General features: G+C 41.4%; 1 protein-coding gene and 1 non-coding gene across 7 annotated transcripts in view; both read right to left on the bottom strand.

The window, feature by feature from the left end:
- Window positions 1–19,612, bottom strand: part of SIDT1 (SID1 transmembrane family member 1) — a 103,773-nt gene that overhangs the window by 27,688 nt on the left and 56,473 nt on the right. For 4 of the 6 annotated variants that reach the window (XM_055426375.2, XM_088837052.1, XM_055426293.2 and 1 more), the window contains 4 exons: window positions 12,102–12,145; window positions 2,840–2,911; window positions 1,353–1,567; window positions 523–596 (listed from right to left, as the gene is read on the bottom strand). In XM_055426375.2, coding sequence (XP_055282350.2) covers window positions 523–596; window positions 1,353–1,567; window positions 2,840–2,911; window positions 12,102–12,145 — 405 coding nt within the window. The remainder of the gene's footprint in view (window positions 1–522; window positions 597–1,352; window positions 1,568–2,839; window positions 2,912–12,101; window positions 12,146–19,612) is intronic. The other 2 variants (XM_055426135.2, XM_055426206.2) reach the window with 1 other exon arrangement.
- Window positions 13,603–13,706, bottom strand: LOC129553497 (U6 spliceosomal RNA). The gene has a single exon (XR_008685485.1). It is a non-coding gene; the product is annotated as a U6 spliceosomal RNA (small nuclear RNA).

Below are 19,612 nucleotides of genomic sequence, written 5' to 3'. Positions count from 1 at the left end.
CTGGAAGGAGGCTGCCTCTTCCAGCAGCCTATTTATGTGTGGTCTATTTATCGCAGGTCTATTTGTCATTGGCTGACAGTATCATCTTCCCTCAGGGTGATTTCTAGCTACCCTGAGGTGCTCTAGGCATCTCATCCCAGAAATCACTGTGCTCTCCCAAGGGTTAAGTACTGGTGAGAGAAGAGGGAATGCTTCCGGTTTAACATGCCTCCTGGAAGATGGTTTTGGTATCTTCCTGGAAGAGGATTTAGTGTCTCCCTAAAAACGTGGGATTCCACTACTGTTCTTATTTATACTTTGTATTTATTTTGTTTAGGACTTGTTGCCTTTGATTGTGTTTTATTTGTTTGTTTTTCCTATGCATTGTGGCTTAAATCCTTTAAATACCTATGTGTGTGTCTCATTAAACACTGAAACCTGTGATTTGGTTCACTTATATGAATCACATAAGTCACTGTGGCTTTTACAAAGAAAATTTTAATTTTACTAAAGAGAGCCATAGTCCTTCTCTCATCTACTCACCAAAAATAAATCTTATACTTTTTGCTGACAATTCTTCGGTCCTTCCTGGACAGATCTGACAGGTAAAGGAACATCTGGGATGCCAAGTAAAAAGAGAATGCAAAACTGTACTTGGATTTCTTGCATAAAATACAAAGAAGAGCTTTACACATTTCAGTTTAATCCCTCATTAGTGATTAAAATTATTAAACAAGACTTTTCTCGTAATTTTGCTTTTCCTAGGATGCCTTTAAAAATCCTAGTATTTCCCTTGGCTTTAGGGATACTGGCTGATGTGAGAAACCCATTGGGAATCTTGAATGCTTCTTAAATCTCAAGGATTGGTTTTCCAGTTTTCAGAGATGCCCACTGTGTGATTCTTGAATTTCAGAGTTGAAACCATGCCATTCACTTTCATGTCGCTTACTGGGTACAACATAGTCTGATACATATGAATCAGAAAGAAATGAGCTTTTACTCCTGAAGCATTTTATGTCTGGAACCAGGGAGTTTTTCCAAGTACACCCTTCAGTGGAATCTTTTCTTCCACCTGGTTGGAACCCCTGCTCATTTTTGTCCATAATCAGCCACTTCAGACCCAGGAACATTTTAGCGCTCTGTTCTCTTTACTGCTGTCACTTTTTCCCTCCAGAAAGGAGTGTTAATTAACTGAGTATTGCTTTTAGTAGGTAGTTAAGCTTTATCTAAAAAGCCCCCTGAGAAATTTAACTTCTCCTGAAGAAAAAAAAAAAATATATATATATATAAAGGCATTTGAGGCATTGTTGCAGTTGTATCTGACTCCTGAACTTTCTGTCCTCTGGAGGGTATGGCCAGGCAGAGAGAGGTACCTTGGTGCGGACGATGTTCTTATCAATCTCAATGTCAGGCATGGTGTCAAAGTCACTTTCCTCCACGGAGCTGTCAGTGTCTGACTGGCATGGCTGTCTACCAGCAGAGGAGGACGTTTGCCTGCCAGGACTGGAGCTTGACTCATCTGAAACAGAGGAGACTCTTCTGCCTTCCCAAGCTGAGAAGAGCCCAGGGAGCCCATCGTGCTGTCTCTCTGCAAAAAGCACAGTGCTGACTCATTCTTGGACACGTCATGTTGATAAAAACCAACTCCTTACCCACAACACACGTTCCCTCAATTCTTCCTCAATGGACTTCTGATTTTTCTTGTCTCCTATGTTTATATTTAAATCACCTATTTCTAGGGCTGAATACAAAATATAAAGGCATCTGCTCTTTAACTCTTTGAATGCAAAGAGAATGTGCTTATATTTCATGTTTCATATTTTGCAATATGAACATAAATATATAAACATACACATGCATGGACTTATGTATAGCATCTACCACATGTATATGTAAGCACCCACATATCCAGCAGCTATACATTTCTCATGGATAAGGTATTTGTACACTGAAATCCCCCACATGCAGTATCTGTGATTATATAATGAAAACCACATTCTCAGGAAGAATCCTTGTGTTCCTGTGAATGTTTCTGAGAGCAGATGGGAATTTGTGCAGCTTAATGAGCACATGAGCCACGCCTACCTTCCACTTTTATTTCTTCTGTTCAGATGGTTAAAAAAAAAAAAGAAAAAACACAACAAAACCCTGTTCTTGCAGAGCCAGAAATAAGTCTCTGGCACTGAGCCCACATGCTTCTCAAAGTTACAGAATAACAGGGCAGGAATACAGGATTCCCAGCCATACTATACTGACAGCTTAAAGCACACCATTCATAGACCTGTAAGCATCATGGAAGTGTGTGGAAGCATCAATGCCCTCCAACGCTAACAGGACAGGGATCAGAATTCTGTTCCCTTCAGGCCACTTAACCAGCCTGGGGGTTGCCGTGTGAATGACTGGGTGGCAGTGAGCAGGTTCAATTATGAAGTTAGCTCAAATGGAGGATTGCTAGGCTTCAGTCATGTTCACCTGCTGCATAGCCTCATCTTCTGAGCGCCCTTACTCCACTGAAACCTGAGAATGAAACAATGGGTCAGTTGATGTTGGGCTCCCTGACATCAGACTCTTGATGCATTTTCCACACCCTAAACTCAGTCTGGGTATGAAAAAAAACCCACAGGAGTTGACAGCAATGGTCACACAAAATTCTCCTTGAATGTGGCTAGCAGACTCAAGAAACAGATCGATAGAACCAGGATAAAAGCTGGAAGGAAACTTCCAGATCACCCAGTCAATTAATCTTATACGATGACCACCTTGCCCACTTTCACAGTTATTAGTGGCTGGAGGGCCACTTGTATCCTATTCTTGGGAGAATCAGGAGACACTTCCATGAATGGACTCATTGTAAAAATACCTATTGCCCCGTAATTGCTCCCTTCAGGGGTACTGGCAGCAATGGGATTTGACACCGACATATTTCCAGAGCCTGTTAAAAAGAAAAACAGAGAGGCAAATACTTTGTGTCCAGTTGCTGGAATGAAAGGATACAACTTTTAATAGTTTGATTTTCTTTTCACTCTAATATAAGGAGTCTGCAAGTCAATTTTATGGTCTGCAGGCCAAATCTAGCTCGCCACCCGTTCCTGCATGACCCTTAAACTAGAAATGGTTTTAAATTTTTTAAATGGTTGGAGAAAAATCAGAAGAGCAATACTATTTTATGACAGGTGAAATTTTAGATTTTAAGTGTATATAAAGCTCTACCAGAACACAACCACTCATTTGAGTCTGGCTTGGCCATCTCATGTGGAGTTGACTCACTGGAAAAGACTCTGATGCTGGTAGGGATTGAGGGCAGGAGGAGAAGGGGATGACAGAGAATGAGATGGCTGGATGGCATCACCGACTCGATGGAGGTAAGTTTGAGTGAACTCTGGGAGTTGGTGATGGACAGGGAGGCCTGGCGTGCTGTGATTCATGGGGTCGAAAAGAGTCGGACACGACTGAGCTGAACTGAACTGATGGCTACTTTTGGCTACTGAGGCAAAGAGGAACAGTTGTGACAGAGACTCCATGGCCTGCAGAGCCTGAAATATTTACTATTTGGCACTTTCCAGAAAAAAAAAAATGTTGCTGATTCCTGCCTAACAGTACTGCAGAATCACAAGGAGAGTGAGTCCTGGAATCACTGTGGGAAATGTCACCACTGAACATAAACACCAGAAATAAACTTCTGTGATTAAGGCCCTGTAATTCAGAGGTTTATTTGTCACAGCCATTAGCAGTACCCTAACTGAACTGAGTGCAATTGTGCGGTAGTTGGAGCATTCTTTGGCATTGCCTTTCTTTGGGATTGGAATGAAGACTGACCTTTTCCAGTCCTGTGGCCACTGCTGAGTTTTCCAAATTTGCTGGCATATTGAGTGCAGCACTTTCACAGCATCATCTTTCAAGATTTGAAATAGCTCAACTGGAATTCCATCACCACCACTAGCTTTGTTCGTAGTGATGCTTTCTAAGGCCCACTTGACTTCACATTCATATGTTCAAGCAGGTTTTAGAAAAGGCAGAGGCACCAGAGATCAAATTGCCAACATCCGCTGGATCATGGAGAAAGCAAGAGAGTTCCAGGAAAACATCTATTTCTGCTTCATTGACTATGCCAAAGCCTTTGACTGTGTGGATCACAATAAACTGTGGAACATTCTGAAAGAGATGGGAATACCAGACCACCTGACCTGCCTCTTGAGAAACCTGTATGCAGGTCAGGAAGCAACAGTTAGAACTGGACATGGAACAACAGACTGTTTCCAAATAGGAGAAGGAGTACATCAAGGCTGTATATTGTCACCTTGCTTATTTAACTTCTATGCAGAGTACATCATGAGGAACGCTGGGCTGGAAGAAGCACAAGCTGGAATCAAGATTGCCGGGAGAAATATCAATAACCTCAGATATGCAGATGACACCACCCTTATGGCAGAAAGTGAAGAGGAACTAAAAAGTCTCTTGATGAAAGTGAAAGAGGAGAGTGAAAAGGTTGGCTTGAAGCTCAACATTCAGAAAACTAAGATCATGGCATCTGGTCCCATCACTTCATGGGAAATAGATGGAAAAACAGTAGAAACAGTGTCAGACTTTATTTTTGGGGGCTCCAAAATCACTGCGGATGCTGATTACAGCCATGAAATTAAAAGACGCTTACTCCTTGGAAGGAAAGTTATGACCAACCTAGATAGTATATTAAAAAGCAGAGACATTACTTTGCCAACCAAGGTCCGTCTAGTGAAGGCTATGGTTTTTCCCGTGGTCATGTATGGATATGAGAGTTGGACTGTGGAGAAAGCTGATAGCCAAAGAATTGATGCTTTTGAACTGTGGTGCTGGAGAAGACTCTTGAGAGTTCCTTGGACTGCAAGGAGATCCAACCAGTCCATTCTAAAGGAGATCAATCCTGGGTGTTCATTGGAAGGACTGATGCTAAAGCTGAAACTGCAATACTTTGGCCACCTCATGTGACGAGTTGACTCACTGGAAAAGACTCTGATGCTGGGAAGGATTGGGGGCGGGAGGAGAAGGGGACGACAGAGAATGAGATGGCTGGATGGCATCACCGACTCTATGGACATGAAACTGAGTGAACTCCGGGAGTTGGTGATGGACAGGGAGGCCTGGCGTGCTGTGATTCATGGGGTCGCAAAGAGTCCGACAGGACTGAGCGACTGAACTGAACTGAACTGAACCGAACTGTAGGCAGGATTAGCTCTGACAGGAAAGAAATTACTGCACTCCTTGTAACAAACAATAGTGACTACAGGAGCTAGGTATAGGAATATGGGTTATTTGGGGCATAACGCAGAGATGGAATGGGCCTCCCTGGTGGCTCAGACAGTAAAGGATCCACCTGCAATGCAGGAGACCTGGGTTCGATCCCTGGGTCAGGAAGATTTCCCTGGAGAAGGGAATGGCAACCCATTGCAGTATGCTTGCCTGGGAAATCCCATGGATAGGGGGCCCTGGCAGGCTGCAGTCCATGGGATCACAAAGAGTTAGACACGACTGAGCAATGAACACTTTCACTTGTTTTTCAGAGATATAATAGGTGTGTCTGTTGCCGAATGGCTGTTGGCAGTGAGAGAAAAATATTTCTAAAATGGTGCTCCTCAAACTATTCCAGTTTGGAAAGCCCCAGCGAAAACTGCCTCGTAAGCCTCTCACTGGTTATTTGAAAAGATGCTGTCCCATTGAGTGTATCCACTTCTGAGAATTAGATGGAGCTGAACAAAGAACAGAAACAAGGACGCAGGCATCGAGACAGTTTCTCTGACTCTGACTTCGTGCCACAATATTTCTGCGAGCCACAGTCATCTGTGAAGACACCTGAGAACATTTGTCTGCTGCCTCCAAGCTTTGTCAGGGTCTGGGGTATTGTCAGGCTGGTGGGAATGTCCATCATGTGTCTTCTTCCTGAGAGGTGAGGCTGTTTGTATCACACTACAGGTGAAGAAGTCTGTGAGTTAACTAGTCAGTGTCTTGTACTCTTGCAGAGAAATCTATTTTCAGTGAAGAATATGTAAGATATTCTATATCCTTGCTGCAAATGTATTTCCATTTCTTCTTTGAAAATATCATGTTATTCTTTACATTAATTCTACAGTATGCAACACACGTAAAAGAACCAAAGGTCTCAGACAATTCATTGTCATGATCAGCTCTTTTCATCCAGCTTTCAAACTTCATTCCCACTGGTGGACAGTAAAACATCCATAGTTTGGGGAGCCAATCTGTAGGCTTCATCATGTTTTTACTCTTTGTGGGCCTATTCCTTTCCTCCATGGAGAAAAATAATTAAATTCTAAGTTCAAAACTTTTAGCCAATGATGAGGAACAAATCAATAGTGCTGGAGACTCAATTTCCTCCCTCCTTTTGGTAGCCTAGCCAAGAGCCAGCTCAGCTGGACAGCAAGGCCTCTGGCTAATGCAACGTTCTTGGCAGGCAAGGCTATTCCCAGGGCTCTCACAATGGACCTTGGCATTGTTCCTAGGCTTGGAGACTCCTTGATATAGTTCTTACTATTTAGAGAGAGTAGATGTTCCTTGGCTTTTCTTGGGCTTACCCATAAATATGTAACATGGTATCAACACCATCTGTGCTTTTCATCCAACTTCAAGGCAAAGAAACCGGTTTACTTTCAGAGTCTTAAGAGTGAGAGATTAAATCTTTTGAGCACAGTAAGAGCATTATGGGAAGATGCCATGTACAGTTTGACGACTCTCTTTGGCCAAGGACAGATTTGGCTGTTGTTTGGGCAGAGCGCTTTGCTGCCGCCACTATCGAGGGTAACAAGTACTACTACCGCTGTTACCACCACTGCTAGTGCTGCTACTAAGGCTGCTATACTGTCGCTGCGGGTGCTGCTGCTGCGACTACCGCCACTGCTGCTGCCTAATGCAGGGTGTCTGACACACAGGAAGCTTTCGGTAAACGCCAGGCAGCAGAAGTGACAGTAGTGTGTGTCAGACACTCTTTTAAGTTCTTTCCAAGAATTCATTCTTTTAATTTTTCAATAACCTTGTGACATGGTTACTATTACTATCACCATTTTAAAGATGACAAAAAGGGGCACTGACAGATCAAGTCATTTGCCCAGAATCACTCAGATAGTGGATAGATAATGGTTCATTGCACTGATCTCAGTTAAAAATCTATCTTCCTAATTGGAAAAAAAGGAAGGGATTTTCCTTTAACATATGAACACATATGGCAGTGAATGTGTTGCTTTTATAGTGCTCATTTTTCAAGAGAGACAAGGAGTTGAGGCACATTTGCATTTCCACTCATATATTCAAAAAAGGTACCTAAGCACAATATTTGTTTTTTAGACGGGCTGCTGCTGCTTGCCTATAATTCCTTATAGTGTCTTCTTTCTATCAAGGTCATTGTGTGGGGGGTGGGGGGCGGCAGGCAACTCTCACAGAAACCACCATTCTGGTCTCTTCCTTAGGTGATGTAACTTTCACATTTCCCTTAGTATCTTTCACATTTTTCTCTTTTCAAGCCTAAATTCCCTTCTTTTAATCATTAACTTAGGTCCTTGTTTACAGTGTAATTTAAAAAAACACCACATGTGCAAATAGTGAAAATGATACTAAAATCATAAACCGCAGAATTTCGGGTCTTTTCTGTTCCTAGGAAGCCCTCTGGTATGGGAAATAGATGCGTGCGTAGGATAATGCTTGAGTTCCACTGTGGCGGGGGGTTGAAGTGGTCTGTGGGAGGCAAAGGGTTTTTGTGTGTGTGATCAAAAGAGGCAAAAAAAAAAATGTGATAACTAAAATCAAAGCAAGAGTGCAAACAAAAACAATCACTGTTTTGTTAGGCAACAACTTCACTAAAAATAAAAAGCCAGCTGTGTAAGTTTGTTCAGACTTGGATGATTTCCGTACTATACTCTGGCTCACAGTTGAGAAGGACCTGGTTTCAGTATAGTCCTCAGCCCTTTGCACTCCAAAGCAACCACAACATCAACAGTTCTGTGATGGACAAGAGCATCAAAATTTTCATATGCAGTACAATTGTTTTAAATCTGTGCATTTTTATATGCACAATTAAATAGGAGATTGGCCAACATGGGATAACAATATTCTGTTAACTTTTCTAATGTCTAGAAAGGCAAGAACCAAAGCACTGCCTCCCAAACTTCAAATGTGATCGATGCCCCCAGAAGGCAAGCCATATTTCTGTTTAACTGTATGGTATATAGAAAGCAGAATTAAACACAATATACCAGTTTATAGGACAGACTGAGATGTTCTGACTGGGAATAACCAAACATATAAAGTTGTGAATGAGCTCATCTTAATGAGGAAACTTGTTCTGGTATGTTTTTCTTTACACGTGAGCCCTTTGCCATCTGTCTGCTTTGCTAACTTAGAATAGGATATGCTTGCTTGTCTGCCTTTTATATTAATCGCTCCATGTGAGGAGAAAAACTTCATTTTATTTTGAGCAGGCTTGACTCTTTCAGGGACTTCACATTTATAACTGTCCTGCCCCCTTCTATCTCTAGCCTTAGAAGTTTGAAAGCTAAGAAGGAGTCAGAAATGATGTGAATGAGCTGCTGTGAGGTTTCATTTTTATGCCAGTTGGCTACCTATTCCAACTGGTGTCATGTTGTATTAATATGTCAAAAGTTGAGGAGAAAATAAGGAAGGCCACCCATCTTTTCAAGGGTGTAAAAGTAAAATTCCTCTAGAAGAAACAAACAGGCAAGCACAATCAAAGAAATTTGGAAAAATCGATCAGAGAGTCAATACTAGAGCCTGAGACCCATTACCACAGATTCTGAGGATGGCCTGTGCTCCCCAACTCCTCTGCACTCAGCACACTGCTTGTCTTCTCCCTTCTAGACCCTGCTCTCTGCTGGGAGGCTGATTCAGTAATAGCTCCATCCAGGAAAGGATCTGATTGGTCATTTGGTTCCTCAGTCTATAGACTTGTCAGGTTTGTCCAGCTCCCCTACTTGAGAAAGTACCCACCCTCCTCTTAGGCTGCACGCAGCATCATGGTTACAGCTCACGTGTCCCAGAGGCCTGCGAGTTATGCTTCATCTGTCTCTCTTTCGAGGTGGTAACTGAATTTCTGTACAGGCTCTTTAACAGTGATGTGAAGCGTAGGGTTTCTCCACTGACAGAGTCCCTGAGTCAGAGAGTGATAGTCGCTCAGTCATGTCTGACTCTCTGTGGCCCACGTACTGTAGCCTGCCAGGCTCCTTTGTCCCTGAAAGAAATGTTTCTAGAACACTGAGGCTTGCCTGGTGCCCCTCAGATTACCAGAGAGGCCCCCGTCTTAGTGACAATGGAGAATATGGGGTCCATCCAGTCACACCACAGTAATCACACCCCTTCTCGCCCAAAGCTGCTCTTTAAAAACACTATTTCCACTTCATCTGGGCTCCAGGGTCTTATCTCCTTCTTCTTCCCATGAAGTATGAAAGAAATTCTTTTGCTTTTTTAGTTCAGTTGGAGCCAGTGTCAACATTTTTCAAATAAGACTTACAAACTGCAGGACAAATTAATGAAAAACAAATTCAGGGGAGCTAACAGATTTTCCAAATGCAGCCATCCTATTGTTACATAATTAAGAGCTGCCAACCATTTGGCGAATTATAGGGACCTGGCTCCATTTCCTCCACCTCAGGCACATCTAAGGTGAAAGCAACAGGCCCATTTCCTCCGATGTCTAGCTCCACATTGATTGAGGCAGCCAACAGGCCAAGTCTAGTGGGATCCCCTCTTTCAGACTCAGGACCTAGCATTTTTTTCTAGGCTCTAGCCCCCAGGGCACTTCCTGTGTCTCTGAGCTCAGTTAAACTTCCTGTAGCCCCTGTGGGCACACTCATCCTGGCCCTTCTGTATCCTTGCTCTTCTCCAGAATTTCCTCCCCTGAATCTCTCACATTAGACTACAGGTAAAATCCCTCACTTGCTTCTGTCTCTTGCTCCAGACTGGTTTCTCAGTGATCTTCCCACGATTAAGAGTCACTAACTGGGTCTTTCCTAGGATGGAGATGGTCTTCTCTGCTCTTTTTTGCAGCACCCGAGTCTTGTCTCACCAGTGGTTATGTGCCATCTTTCCCCGTAGCCTCTCTGCATGACAAAGGTTCCTTCCGTGCATGCGTGCTCATTCGCTTCAATTGTGTCTGACTCTTTGTGACCCTATGAACTGTAGCCCACCAGACTCCACTGTCCGTGGGATTCTCCAGACAAAAATTCTGGAGTGAACTGCCATGCCTCCTCCAGGGGATCTTCCTGATCCAGGGATGGAACCCACGTCTCTTGCATCAGCAGGCAGGTTCTTTACCTCTAGCGCCACCTGGGAAGCCCACAAAAGTTTCTTACTGCTGCTGCTGCTGCTAAGTTGCTCCAGTCGTGTCCGACTCTGTGCAATCCCATAGACGGCAGCCTACCAGGCTCCCCCATCCCTGGGATTCTCCGGACAAGAACACTGGAGTGGGTTGCCATTTCCTTCTCCAATGCATGAAAGTGAAAAGTGAAAGTGAAGTTGCACAGTCATGTCCGACTCCCAGTGACCCCATGGACTGCAGCCTACCAGGCTCCTCCGTCCATGGGATTTTCCAGGCAAGAGTACTGGAGTCGGGTGCCATCACCTTCTCCACAAAGGTTCCTTACTTCCTCCTAATTTCAAAGCCCTCTGGCATGAACATTTCTATTATGCTAGGATTTTGTTCCTGTATTCTCACCTGTGCCTGGCAGCCCACATTTTTAAGTCAGTGATTCTCAGTTGGGGGTAGGAGTAGGGGGAACATTTTGCTCCCAAGAGGACATTTGACAATGTCTGGGGATATTTTCTGTTGTCACAAGGAGGGAGTGTATTACTGAATTCTAATAGATGGAGGTGAAGGATGTGGTTAAACATCCCACAATGTACAGGGCAGCTCCCAACAACAAAGAATCATCTGACTATAGTGTCAATAATGTTGAGTTTGAGAAACCCTGATCCTAGAGAAGGATGACCTAACCCTAATTCTATAAGCAGGCTTGACTGATCTTAGGTAAATTCCTTTGCAGTGACTGGTTTAGAAATAAGTATATGATCCACTCTAGGTCAGTGAAACATGAAAGAAGCTTCTAGGTGCTTCTGAAAAAGTCCTTCCCTCTGGACATTGTCAGTGAGGACCCACCTCACCACCAGCACTGGGGAAAAGCAGAACCAGGGGAATGGCAGGCAAAAGGACCTGAGCCACTGGATTCAGTGAATCCTGAAGCCCACCTTTTTGCTCAACTTTCAGGGAGAGGAAACGCTCTTTATTGTTTAAGTATGTTTGAGATAAACTTTGTTGTTACCTGCAGCCACGTGAATCCAACTGGTGCATCTTTATTTATTTATTTTTTGGATCACTCATTCATTTCTGCTTGCCATCTGAAGGGTACCTCTAGCTCTGAGCTAATTTTCAGAGCCTTCTTGTCAACACTAAGTAACTCATGCTTTTTAGAAAATAGGACACATAAAAGGTACCAACTTCCAGTTATAAAATATAAGTCCTGGGGATGTACTGTACAACATGGTGACTAGATTTAATAATAATGTATTGCATATTTGAAAGTTGCTAAAAAAAATTGATCTTAAAAATTCTCACCACAAGAAAAAATTATGTGTGGTGATGGATCATCTTGGGCTTCCCTGGGTAGCTCAGATAGTAAAGCGTCTGCCTGCAATGCAGGAGACCTGGGTTCAATCCCTGGGTTGGGAAGATCCCCTGGAGAAGGAAATGGCAACCCACTCCAGTACTCTTGCCTGGACAATTCCATGGATAGAAGAGCCTGGTAGGTTACAGTCCATAGGATTGCAAAGAGTCGGACACGACTGAGCAACTTCACTGGTGGTGATGGATGTTAATTAGATTTCTAGTGGTGATCATTTTGTAGTCTATACAAGTATAGAATCATGGTGTACACCCAAAACTTATACAATGTTATATGATTAGTTCTTACTAGCTCTGCTTTCTGTAGAAAGACTACAGATTAGACCACTATGGGGAGATGGGAATCAACAGAAGATTTGGAAATCACAGAAGTCAGAGAGACAGAAGCACCAGATGGGATGTTATCTTTTACTTGACATCAGTTTGAATTGAAACCAGGGGTTTCTCTTACCATCACTGGAACCAAAGCTTCCATCAGTGGATTTTCTCTGAAACCTGCAGACAAGACACACACATGTTCCTAAGACAGCAAAAACAGCATTTTATGTTTGTTCCCATACACTTTGTTGCAGATTTCTCTGCTGGGATCTCAAATGGGCCTTTGGATGTACAGAAATTGGAATTCTGACACACTGCTGGTAGAACTGTAAAATGGAGCAGCCACTTTGAAAAACCATTTGGTCGTTCCTCAAAAAGGTAAACCTAGAGATGCAATATGACCCAGCAATTCTACACCTAGGCACATACATGCCATTTATTTTCACATTCATTTATTTTCAGATCATCCACATGCCGTAAAATTCATCCTTTAATGTGCACAATTCAAGCAATTTTGCTCTGTTCACAAAGTTGGGCAACCATCACTATTCTCTACGTCCAGAATATTCTCATCATCACCCAAAGAAATCACAAACAATAGCAGTCACTCCCAATTCTCTATTCCTCCCTGCCCCGGGGAACCACTAATGTAGTTTCTGCTGCTATAAAATTGCCTATTCTGGATATTTCATGTATAAATGGAATTATATTGTATGTGGTCTCTTTGGCTTTTCTCACTTAGCATAATGCTGTGTGGTAGCATGAATAAATACATAAGTCTTTTTTAAATGTTATTTTATGGAGTATAGTTGATTTATAATGTTGCACTAGTTTCAGGTGTACAGCAAAGTGATTCAGGTATACATATACATACATTCATTCTTTTTAGGTTCTTTTCTCATGTAGATTATCACAGAATATTGAGTAGAGCTTCCTGCGTCATACAGCAGGTCCTTGCTGATTATCTATCTTATGTACAGCAGTGTGTGTGTGTCCATCCCAAGTTCCTGATTTATCCCTCCACCCCATCTTTCCCCTTTTGTAACCAGAAATTCCTTTTTGATATCTATAAGTCTGTTTCTGTTTCATAAATGGGTTTCATATAATATTTGTCTTTCTCTGTCTGACTTAGTATGATAATCTCTAGGTCCCTCCATGTTACTGCAAATGGCATTGTTTTGTTCATTTTTTCTGGCTGAGTAATATTCCATTATAGATATATATATATGTGGGAGAGATGTGTGTGTGTGTGTGTACACACACACATATACCATATCTTCTTTTTCCATCTCTCTGTTGATGGACACTTAGGTTGCTTCCATGTCTTGGCTATTGTAAACAGTGCTACAGTGAACATCAGGGTGCATATATCCTTTCATATTTTCTCTGGATATATGCTGAGGAGTGAGATTGCTGGATCATATGGTAGTTCTATTTTTTCTTCTTTATTTTTTTAAACTATGAAAGTATGATAACACATTTATAAGAGACTCCAAAATTACAGAACAAAATTATATATAGTTCCACTATATATTACAATTATTTCTTAAAGTAGGTAAATTAACATTTTTAGTTGGAGTTTCAACATCAAACTCTCAAAAATTAATAGAATGTATAGACAGAAATGTAAGAGGGAAAATATGGAACACGTCACGAATTTGCATGTCATCTTTGAGCAGGGGCCATGCTAATCTCTGGATCATTCAGATTTTAGTATATGTGTTGCCCAAGTGAGCACTGGTAGTTCTATTTTTAGTTTTTTAAGGAATTTGCATACTGTTCTCCTTGATGACTGTATCAATTTACATTCCCACCAACAGTGTAGGAGGGTTCCCCTTTCTCCAAACTGTCTTCAGCATTTATTATTTGTAAACTTAAAAACAAAAATTCATTTGACTGCTTGGAGTCTTAGTTGCAGCACTCGGGGTCTTTGCTTTGGTGCACAGGCTCTCTCGCTGTGGTGAATGGTCTCAGTAATTGTGACGTGGGGGCGTAGTTGCTCTTCAGCCCAACCAGGGATCAAACACATCCAGGGTGTTTGATGCGTGTTTGATCCCTAGTTGCATTGTAGGGTGGATTCTTAACCACTGAACCAGCAGGGAAGTCCCTATTGTTTGTAAACTTTGATCATGGCCATTCTGATTGGTGTGTGTTGATATCTGTATGTAATTTTGATTTGCATAACTCTGATAGTGATGTTGAGCATCTTTTCATGTGCTTTCTGGCCATCTCCATGCCTTCTTTGGAGAAATGTCTATTTAGATCTTCTGCCCATTTTTTTGATTGGGTTTTTGTTTTTTTGGACATAGAGCTGCATGAGCTGTTTGTATGTTTTGGGGATTAATCGCTTTTTGGTCACTTCATTTGCAAATACTTTCTCCCATTCTTTGAGTTGTCTTTTTGTCTTATTTAGGGTTTCCTTTGCTGTGCAGAAGCTTTTAATTAGGCCCTATTTGTTTGTTTTTATTTTCATTACTCTAAGAGGTGGATCAAAAATAGATTGCTACAATTTCTGTTAAAGGATGTTCTGCCTGTGTTTTTCTCTGAGTTTTATAGTGTCAAGCTTTACATTTAGGTGTTTGATCCGTTGTAGTTTTTTTTTTTTTGTGTGTGTGTGTGTGTACAGTGTTAGAGAATGTTCTAATTTCATTCTTTTACATGTAACTGTCCAGTTTTCCCAGCACCACTCATTTAAAATACTTAAATCTTTTTATGACTGGATAATCATAGCTATTGTATGGATATACCAAGTTTATTTGTTTATACTTGATGTACACAATGATTGTTTCCACATTTTAGTTATCATGAATAGCACTGCTATGAATATTTGTGTGCAATTTTTTTTTGGTGGATATATGTGTTAAATTCTCTTGGGTATTTATCTAGGAATGGAAGTGCTTGGTATGAGGTAACTCTATGTTTAACTTTTTAAAGTGTTTTCCACTGCAGCTTGATAGTGGGAACTATTTTACATTCCCACTAGCAATGTAGACGTTTCTAATTTCTCTGACATCATTATCAACTCTTGTTATTTTTCCAGTAAAATTTTTTATTGCAGCCATCCTTGTGGATATAATGTGATATCTCATTGTAGTCTGACTTGCATTTCCCTGATGGCTAATGATGTTAAACATCTTTTCATATGCTTATTGGCCATTTATATATTTTCTTTTGAGAAACACCTATTTAATTAAAAAATGCCCTTTTAAAACTAGGATATTTTTCTTTTTATCATTGGGTTGGAAGGATTCTTAATATAGTTGTGGATACTAGACTATTATTTTTCCAATTTTTTTGTATTATATTTTCACTTTCTTGATAATGTCCTTTAAAAATACAAAAGTTTTCATTCTGATGAAGTCCAACTTACCTATTTTTTTCTTTTGTTACTTGTGCTTTGGGTGTCATATCTAAGAAACTATTACCTAATCCAAGGTCACAAAGATTTACTCCTGTATTTTCTTCTAAGAATTTAATAAATTTGACTCTTTTACTTAGATCTTTGTTCTATTTAGAGTTTACTTTTTTATGTGTTCTGAGGTAGTGCTGAAGCTGAAACTCCAATACTTTGGCCACCTGATGCGAAGAACTGACTCATTTGAAAAGACCCTGATGCTGGGTAAGGTTGAAGGCAGGAGGAAAAGGGGACGACAGAGGATGAGATGGTTGGATGGCATCACTGACTCTATGGACATGAGTTTGAGTAAGCTCTGGGAGTTGGCAATGGACAGGGAGGCCTGGTGTGCTGTAGTCCAAGGGGTCGTAAAGAGTCGGACACAACTGAGCAACTGAACTGAACTGAACTGAGGTACAAGTTCATTCTTTTCCATGTGGAAGCCTAAGTGTCTCAGTACTATTTGTTGAAAAGAATATTCTTGTTTCATTGAATTGTCTTGGTATATCCTTGTCAAAAATCAATTGACCATAAGTGTAAGGGTTTATTTCTGAACTGTCAGTTTAGTTTCATTGATCTATATGTCTTTTCTTATGTCAGTGTCAGAGGTTTGTTTGTTTTTTTAATATTTATTTATTTGACTGCACTGGTTCTTAGTTGCGATACCTGGGATGTTTTAGTTGTGGCATGCGAACGCTTAGTTGAGGCATGTGGGATCTAGTTCCCTGACAAGGAATCAAACCCAGGCCCCCTGCATTGGGAGTTCAGAGTCTTTGTTCTTTTTGTCATGATTGTTTTTCCTATTTGGGATCCCTTGCATTTCCATATGAATTTTAGGATCAGTTTATCAATTTTTAGAAGAAAGTCAGCTGGAACTTTCATAGGAATTGTGTTGAATTTGTAGATCAGTTAGAGGAATATTGTCACATCTTTTAGTTTATATCGCTGCTATGACAAATTATCACAATATTATGGTTTACAACAATATACATTATTTTCAGTTCTGGATGTCAATTCTAAAATGAGTCTTATGTGGCTAACATTAAGATATCAGCAGGGCTGTATTCCTTCTGAAAACTCCATGGAAGAATTCATTTCTTTGCCCTTTCCAACATCTAGAGGTAGCCTGCAGTCCTTGAGGAATGCACCTTCCCCATCTTGCTTTTGAACTGTGGTGCTGGAGAAGACTCTTGAGAGTCCCTTGGACTGCAAGGATATCCAACCAGACCATTCTAAAGGAGACCAATCCTGGGTGTTCATTGGAAGGACTGATGCTAAAGCTGAAACTGCAATACTTTGGCCACCTCATGTGACGAGTTGACTCACTGGAAAAGACTCTGATGCTAGGAGGGATTGGGGGTGGGAGGAGACTGGGACGACAGAGAATGAGATGGCTGGATGGCATCACCGACTCTATGGACATGAGTTTGAGTGAACTCTGGGAGTTGGTGATGGACAGGGAGGCCTGGCGTGCTGTGATTCATGGGGTCGCAAAGAGTCGGACACGACTGAGCGACTGAACTGAACTGAACCTCACCTTTGGAAGGAAAGTTATGACCAACCTAGATAGTATATTAAAAAGCAGAGACATTACTTTGCCAACAAAGGTCCATCTAGTCAAGGCTATGGTTTTTCCAATGGTCATGTATGGATGTGAGAGTCGGACTGTGAAGAAAGCTGATCGCCGAAGAATTGATGCTTTTGAACTGTGGTGTTGGAGAAGACTCTTGAGAGTCCCTTGGACTGCAAGGAGATTCAACGAGTCCATTCTAAAGGAGATCAATCCTGGGTGTTCATTGGAAGGACTGATGCTAAAGCTGAAACTGCAATACTTTGGCCACCTCATGCGACGAGTTGACTCACTGGAAAAGACTCTGATGCTGGGAAAGATTGGGGGTGGGAGAAGGGGACAACAGAGAGTGAGATTGCTGAATGGCATCACCAACTCGATGGACATGAGTTTGAGTGAACTCTGGGAGTGGGTGCTGGACAGGGAGGCCCGGCGTGCTGTGATTCATGGGGTTGCAAAGAGTCGGACACGACTGAGCGACTGAACTGAACTGATACCATTTTAACAATATTAAGTCTTCTAATTCATGAATACAGGATGCCTTTTCATATATTAGATTTTCTTTAATTTCTTTCAAGGATGTTTGTAGGTTTCAATGTACAAGTCTTATATTTAATTTGTTAAATTCTTTTCTTAAGTGTTTTTTTTTGATGCTATTGTAAATAGATCATTTTCCTGATTTCATGTTGGAATTGTATATTTGCTAGTGTATAGAAATACAATTCATTTCTGTATATTGATCTTGTATCCTATAATTTTGGTAAACTCAGGGTTTCTTTTTAGAGATAATGAAAGTTAGATAGTGGTGATGGTTGTGAAACTATGAATATACTAAAACCATTGAATTTTTAAAAAGGAGTAGATTTTATGGTCTATGAATTATATCTTAATAAAGTCATTAATGTGTTTGTTCTCTAGCTGAAGTTATTTTTTTTATTAATTGCTTGCCTCCTTATCTGTCTTCCCTTTGTACAATGTAAGTTCTATTAAAGCAGGATCTAGACTGTCTTGTTCATCACTGAATCCCTAACCTTTGGGAGATGGCCTGGCACCCAGGAAAGGATAGTAAATATTTGTTGAGTCATATCATTAAAGAGAGCAGTTACTATTGGGTCTGATGGGTCTAGCTGGCAGATGAGGCTCTAGTGAAGTCCCTCTAAAAAAAAGCAAGTTTAGTGATATTAACTAGCAAGCAATTATATGAACTGATAAAAGATAACTGTGTTTGTATTAATTGGCTTTACCCACATCTGCCCTAGGTTTTGGAGCTGATAAAATTCTTTATTACAGGAGTTCAGTGATTTACAAAGCTAGTGTGAGGCAGGCAGTATATAATAATGAATAAAAGAAAAAAGAGTAAATGAGAACTATTCTAGATTGGTTGAAAAATGGCTACACTTCATCTTGTATTCAGCCCATTCAATCAAAAATGGAGTCTGTATCTTCACCTTTTGCATCTGAACTGGACTCATCACTTGATTTGACCAAGAACACCAAGGGGGAAGTGATATTGTGTCCCTTTAAAGCCTACACCTTAAGGAAGCCCTGCATTTTTGTACAATTTCTCCTGGGGACACAATAAACCAGGGCTCGCCTGCTGGAGGATGAAGGGCAAAGTACAGCTGAGGCCGGTCTGGAAGAGCCAGTGCTTCTCAAACCTGCCCAGTAATTTCACATTATGACCACCCCAGCTGAGATCTCTGAAACCTAGTGCATGCATGCATGCTAAGTCACTTAGTCGTGTCCGACTCTGTGCGAGCCTATTATGGACTGTAGTCCGCCAGGCTTCCCTGTCCATGGGATTCTCCAGGCAAGAATATTGGAGTGGGTTGCCACGCCCTCCTCCAGAGGATCTTTCCGACCCAGGGATCGAATCCACGTCTCTTGTGTCTCCTGCATGGCAACCCACTCTAGTATTCTTGCCTGGAGAATCCCATGGATGGAGGAGCCTGGTAGGCTACAGTCCACGGGGTCGCAAAGAGTCGGACACAACTGAGCGACTTCACCTTCACCTTCTTCACCACTAGTGCCACCTGGGAAGCCCCTGAGCCTAGCCCAGAGTCCAAATTAGCAGAATCATCCAGCTGACCCATAGATTTATGAGCAAATATAAATATGTATTGCTGTATGCCATTGGAGGTTTTATGGTTGATTTTTATGCAGTGTTATTGTGGTAACAGATAATTAATACAGGAATCAACAGAAGGACAAATAATCAGTATTATGCAGTTTGAATTCAATGTCTGGCAGAATGACTGAGAGGATGGATGAGAGACATGGATGCAGTCAGTGCTTGACTCAGAGTATCATTGCAGGGGCTCCGTAAATACTAGTTAAATGAACTGTAGCTCAGAGCTGGGAGGGGAATGGAGTTGAGCCAAAAAAACATTAAAAAAGAAAAAAAAAAAACAGAAAAAAGCATAAAACCACTTTGGATTCTGAGCTCCCTGAGGACAGGAGCCATGTCTCTAATCGGTGTTTTCACCCTCATCTCATAGCATGTGCTGCAAACACTACAGGTATTGGTAATAAGGAACAGGAGGCTCAGCAAGCTAATGGTATTCTGCTTCAGGACTGGCTTCACTTGCTTTTGTAGAAAACTTTGTGATTTCTGCTCAGTTCAATGAAGGAAGAGTTCTGTTAGCATTTTCTCTCATTCTGTTTCCCTAGTTAGATGCCA

The sequence above is a fragment of the Moschus berezovskii genome, chromosome 1 (genome assembly GCF_049115385.1).
Source record: "Moschus berezovskii isolate FMDL1 chromosome 1, NW_MosBer_1.0, whole genome shotgun sequence".
In the NCBI taxonomy this organism is placed as follows: domain Eukaryota; kingdom Metazoa; phylum Chordata; class Mammalia; order Artiodactyla; family Moschidae; genus Moschus; species Moschus berezovskii.
This window is presented reverse-complemented; position numbering and strand designations above follow the sequence as displayed.